Source organism: Scyliorhinus canicula, chromosome 18 (assembly GCF_902713615.1).
Source record: "Scyliorhinus canicula chromosome 18, sScyCan1.1, whole genome shotgun sequence".
Lineage (NCBI taxonomy): Eukaryota > Metazoa > Chordata > Chondrichthyes > Carcharhiniformes > Scyliorhinidae > Scyliorhinus > Scyliorhinus canicula.
In genome coordinates this window covers 5,804,088-5,810,087 of record NC_052163.1, presented here as the reverse complement: position 1 = coordinate 5,810,087, position 6,000 = coordinate 5,804,088, and the positions used below count along the sequence as shown (strand labels likewise).

The following is a 6,000-nucleotide window of genomic DNA, read 5'->3' as shown; positions in this document are numbered from 1 at the left end:
GACCAACCATCACTGCAAAAAAAATAATGCGTGAGCTGGGCCAATCCTCGCCTATCTGTTGTCATGTCGCAAATTACTCATAAGACCACCCAGTCCAAATGGTTCTTTCTTAAAAGGCTTTATTTTGCTATCCGATTTGTTGCACGGGTTATATAATTTAGCATTTAACAAACATGCTCTGTTTTTAAGTCAAGTGGGCCACTCGATGAAGACTGATCCTGCTGAATGATAACTGCATCTACATTCAAGTGGCTTTATTTTTCTGCATGGGTGGTGTTTATATTCTATTTCTTTACAGCGGGAAGGGTTTTGTGTTTCATTCCTTGACCACCGGTTTTCAAGGTATTGCACCAGAGACTTCGATGATGAGAAAAATCCTTATCCAGCATCAGAAAGCAAAACATTTCAAATGTCACATTTGTCACAAAAAGTTGTACACAGGTCCAGGTCTTGCTATTCACTGCATGCAGGTATGTTGTTACTGATTAATGTACTGACATGTTTAAGATGACTTTAGGGCCTGTCGTATTCCAACACCACTTCATTGCTGTAATCTTGAGTTGTAAATTTAAAATCTAACATTATTTGAATATGCACCATGAGGACTATGATGACTTGTTAAAAAAAAAGAAACCAGAAAAAAAAACATACGTCTTTCTCATCTTGTCCTAAATTTCTAGTCAATTTACTTCTGAACTGCAAACATTTTGAGATAGTGACAAATACTGGGGCGACTCCCCAGTTTTTAGTGTGTCCTGGAAGCTTTTGCCTGAATAGACTGCTGCCTCACAGCGCCAGGACCAGGTTCAATTCTGGCCTTCAGTGTCTGGTCCTGTGTGGAGTTTGCACGTTCTCCCCATGTTTGCGTGGGTTTCCTCTGGTTAATCTGGTTTCCTCCCACGGTCTAAAGATGTGAAGGTTAGGTGGAGTGGCCTTGCTAAAATTGCTGCTTAGTGTCCAAAGACGTGTAGATTAGGTTAAAGGGTTATTGAGATAGGATATTGGAAGGCTCTTTCAGAGATGGAGGTTCGATGGCAGATTCTATGATTGAGATCACGTCTGAAAATTAGATTCTTGGACTGATTAGGTGTTGTTAGGTGCGATGGGTACGTACATCTGTGATGAAATTTTTAACTTAACATAGTTAAAGGTGGTATATAAAATGGTTATTTGGATTGGGGGGATCTTGGAGTGTTGCCCGTCTATTATTATCATTTGGTTGAGGGGGTTTGGGAAGTTCTGATAAGTTTCTTGATAAGCGCATTTACAGTTCAATGTTTACATTTCCCTAGTTGACAGGCAGGGACTGTATAGGTCGCGTTTGTGTTTCTTGAATGACCCCATTCTAATACACAAGAAGGATTAGAAGGATGAGGGGGATCTCATTGAAACTTAACGGAATACTGAGAGGCCTAGGTAGAGTCAATGTGGAGAAGATGTTTCCACTTGTAGGAGAAACTAGAACCCAAGGGCTCAGACCGAAGGGCCGATCCTTTAAAACGGAGATGAGGAGGAATTTCTTCAGCCAGAGTGTGGGGAATCTGTGGAATCCATTGCCGCAGAAGGCTGTGGAGGTCAAGTCACTGAGTGTCTGGTAAGACAGAGATAGATAGGTTCTTGATCAAGAACGGGATCAGGGGTTATGGGGAGAAGACAGGAGAATGGGGATGAGAAACCTCAGCCATGATTGAATGGCGGAGCAGACTCAATCGGCTGTCGGACCTAATTCTGCTCCTATGTCTTATGGTCTTATTGTGTGGTGTTTTGTTGAACCCTGGATTTCAATTTGTAGTCTGTAGGGGTTTCAAGAGGGTTATGAGTGGTTAGCACTGCTGCCTCATGGCGCCAGGTTCGATCCCATGCGTTGGTCTCGCCTTCCGCAACCCAAAGATGTGCAGTATAGGTGGATTGATAACATTAAATTGCCCTTAATTGGAAAAAAAGAATTGGGTACTCTAAATTTATTATTTAAAAAAAAAGGTTTTAAGGTTAAATTTCTGTAGATTACAGTTCTAAACTGGGGGAAAGCCGATTTTAATCGGGTATGATTTGACCAGAGTGGACTGGGAGAAGATACTTTTGTTTACATCTGTGACTGAACAGTGGGGCACGTTCAAAAAGGAAATAGGGAGAGTACTGTGCCAATATGTTCCAATAAAGAAAACGAGTGGGACCAACAAATCCAATGAACCCTTGATATCGAGCGATATGCAGCATTGGATAAAAATAAAAGGGGGTTTATGGCAGATCTTGAGGGCTCAAAACAGCAGAAGCCCTAGAGGCGTGTAGAATGTGCAAGAGGGGACTTACAAAACAAATTAGGAGAGCAAAAAGGACGTGAAAGGATATGGGCAGGAAAAATAAAGAAAAATCCCAAGTTATTTCACAAGTGCATTAGGGGTAAAGGGATAACTAGGGAAAGAGCCCATTAAGGACTACAGTGGTAATTGGTGTATGGAACCAGAGGATGTAGGTGGGGTTTTAAATTAATACTTTGTGTCGCTGTTCACGAGTGAGAGGAACGGTGTGGATGTAGAAATCAGGGAGAAGGACAGTGATAAAATTAAAGGAATTAACATAAGAAAGAGAGGAGGTTCTGAGTGGTCTGACAGGCTTAATGGTAGACAAATCTCCACGGCCAAATGAAATATATCCCTGGTTGTTGAGTGAAACGAGGGAGGAAATAGCAGGAGTGCTGGCAATGTTTCCATCCCTCAGTCTGGCTGCAGGAGAGCTGCTGGAGGATAGTCAATGTCGAACCATTATCCAAGAAGGGGGGAATGGAAAAACCAGGAAACTACAGACCAGTCAGTCTAACCTCTGTGACGGAGGAGCTATTGGAAGCAATTCTGAGAGACAGAATAAATCTGCATTTGGAGAGGCAGGGATTACTCAAGAACAGTCAGAATGGTTTTGTGAAGGGGCGGTCACGTCTGGCCAACTTGATTGTATTTTCTGAAGAGGTGACCAGATGTGTAGATGAAGGCAATGCATTTGCTTAGTCTGCTTAGACTTCAGCAAGGTTCCACATGGGGGATTGATAGCAACGGTAAGAGCCCTTGGATCCAGAATTGGCTGTGGCAGGAAGCAGAGGGTGATGGTTGAGGGGTGTTTTTCTGACTGGAAGCCTGTGGGGTCCCGCAGGGCTCAGTGTTGGGGCCCTTGCTAATTGTGGTTTACATAAATGATTTAGATATGAATGTAATAGGATTGATCAGTATATTTGCTGATGATGCGAAAATTGGTGAGGTGGTAAGTAGTGAAGAGGATAGGGTTAGATTGAATTTGATTAATTCTCACGTGTACCGAGGTACAGTGAAAAGTATTGTTCTGCGGGAGTATTGATTACGGGAGAATATAGATGGGCTGATCAGTGGCAAATGGAATTCAATCTGAATAAACATTGGGTGGTGTTCTTAGGCGGGACAAACAAGGCAAGGGGGTACATGATCAGCGGCAGGACCATGGGAAGCACCGAGGATCGGGGGCTGGTTTAGCTCACTGGGCTAAATCGCTGGCTTTTAAAGCAGACCAATTAGGCCAGCAGCACGGTTTGATTCCCGTACCAGCCTTCCCGATGGCGCCCGAATGTGGCGACTAGGGGCTTTTCACAGTAACTTAATTGAAGCCTACTCGTGACAATAAGCGATTTTCATTTTAATTTCACTGGTCCCTCAAGGTAGCAGAGTAGGTGGGTACAGTGGTTAAGAAGGCATATGGTATACTTGCTGTTATTAGCCGAGACATAGAGTTTAAGAGCGGGCAGGCTGTGCTGGAACTGTATAAAATGTTGGTTACGCCAACGCTAGTGTATTGTGAATTTGTATTGTGTATTGTGCGCAGTTCTGGAATCCACGGGCTGGTTTAGCACAGGGATAAATCGCTGGCTTTGAACGCAGACCAAGGCAGGCCAGCAGCACGGTTTTCCATTTCATTTATAGGAGGGATTTGATAGGCACTGGAAAGGGTGCAGAGGAGATTTACCAGCATGTTGCCTGGACGGGAGAGTTTTAGCTGTGAAGTGAGATTGGATAGACTGTGTGTGGGGGGGGGGGGGGGGATTTAGATGCGTAGAATTATGAGGCGTAGAGTAGACAGGAAGAAACTTTCCCCCTTTGTGGAAGGATCACTGACCATGGCGGCATGGTAGCAAGTGGTTGGCACTGTTGCCTCACAGCGCCAGGGACCCAGATTCGATTCCCGGCTTGGGTCACTGTCTGTGGAGTCTGCACGTCCTCCCCGTGTCTGCGTGGGTTTCCTCCGGGTGCTCCAGTTTCCTCCCACAGGTCCCGAAAGACGTGCTTGTTAGGTGAATTGGGCTACTGAATTCTCCCTCGGTGTATTCGAACAGGCGCCAGAATTTGGCAACTAGGGGCTTTTCCCAGTAACTTCATTGCAGTGTTAATGTAAGCCTACTTGTGACACTAATAAAGATTATTATATTATTTTAAAAAAAAATTAGAGTACCCAATTATTTTTTTCCAATTAAGGGCAATTTAGGGTGGCCAATCCACCTACCCTGCACATCTTTTGTGTTGTGGGGGCGAAACCCACACAGACACGGGGAGAATGTGCAAACTCCACACGGACAGTGACCCAGGGCCGGGATTTGAACCGGGTCCTCACCGCCGCAGGCAACAATGCTAACCACTGCCACCGTGCTGCCCTTAGATTATTATTATATTATTACGGGGCGGGTGGTTTAGAGGGTATGTGGGGGCGGGGGGATTCACTCAGAGGGTGGTAGGAGTCTGGAACTCACTGACTGAAAGATTGGAGGCAGAGACCCTCGTAACATTTAAGTGCGCATTTCGATGTGCACTTGCGATGCCAAGGGCTACAAGAGTATGGGCTAAGTGCTGGAGAATGGGATTAGACTAGATGGTTCTTGAGTGGTGCAGACGCGATGGGCCGAAGGACCTTTTATGTGCTGTACATCTCTGACTCTACTCATTTTTCATCCTAGTGCCTCTTTAATCCAACTATTGCTCATGCAAAACGTTAAGTGTATGAAATATTTGTCCTTGAGTAGGAGATGACTTGGCTGGCATTATCTAGACTTGAAACACTTCACATTCTGAGTAAGGAAATAGTGAAGCTGCCTAGTGCTTTAATGAGGGACATGGACTTGCATACTAAACTCAAATAATGGGGGCAATATTAAATTGATTGTTTGTCTGGATTCTGACACGATGTCTGTTGATCTAATCCCATTCTCTTAAAGCAAAAATGGTCAAAGATGCAGTCTCTTATCGAGACGCCATTTAACTGTAAATGTTATATCAATTTGCTAATCCATCTATAAATTTTCTGGTTTCACAAAAGTAAACTAACAGTATATTATTGGGTAGTGAAGTACATTCATTAGCACATCAATTGGATATGTTACATGGAAAAAATTCCTCTGCTCATCAACTCAACCCTCTTGTTTAAAATTATTTTGGAATTTCTAAAAAAGTAAGCAATATAATTAGTGGTGGAGATGGAACGAGACACCTGCCTATGTCATACAAGATGCTGAGGTTGTATAATCTGGTATAGGCTGAGGCAGTGGAATGGGAAGGGAATATGCAAAAGAGGGCCTTGAACGCTGGCTCCAATCTTCACAATGTCTGGAGGGAGTGGAGTAGGAAAAGAGATTGTGACTGGAAAAATTGGCCAAAATATTCTTGTAGTGAAACACTCATCAGTCTTGCATTGTGTCTGGGCATTGAACCAAATAAGTGCCAATAAATCCTGCTGATCATTATAGATGCTCTTGGACGTGAGGAACCTGGCAGAATCCGTGTGGTTGGTAAAGCCAAGTTCACTTTGCGGTGGTCGGTAGAGGGGTTTACCCGGAGGTGAAAACTGGTGACTGATTTTGTCGAGTATTGAGGGGTCAGCAAGTGGGATGGGGGGCTGGGGAATAAGGGCGTTAAATTAGGAAGGTGGGGTGTTGGTACCAGGGGAGGTTGGGGATTTCTGGTTGTTTTGTTTAGATAGTGTTCTTCTGATATT

The 6,000-nt window shown here is 44.0% G+C and overlaps 1 protein-coding gene across 1 annotated transcript in view; it reads left to right on the top strand.

Annotated features, from left to right (window-relative positions):
- Positions 1–6,000, top strand: part of LOC119953093 (BUB3-interacting and GLEBS motif-containing protein ZNF207-like) — a 30,528-nt gene that overhangs the window by 604 nt on the left and 23,924 nt on the right. Inside the window, 2 exon segments of the mRNA XM_038776929.1 lie at positions 343–370; positions 372–470. Of these exon segments, the coding sequence (XP_038632857.1) occupies positions 343–370; positions 372–470 (127 nt within the window).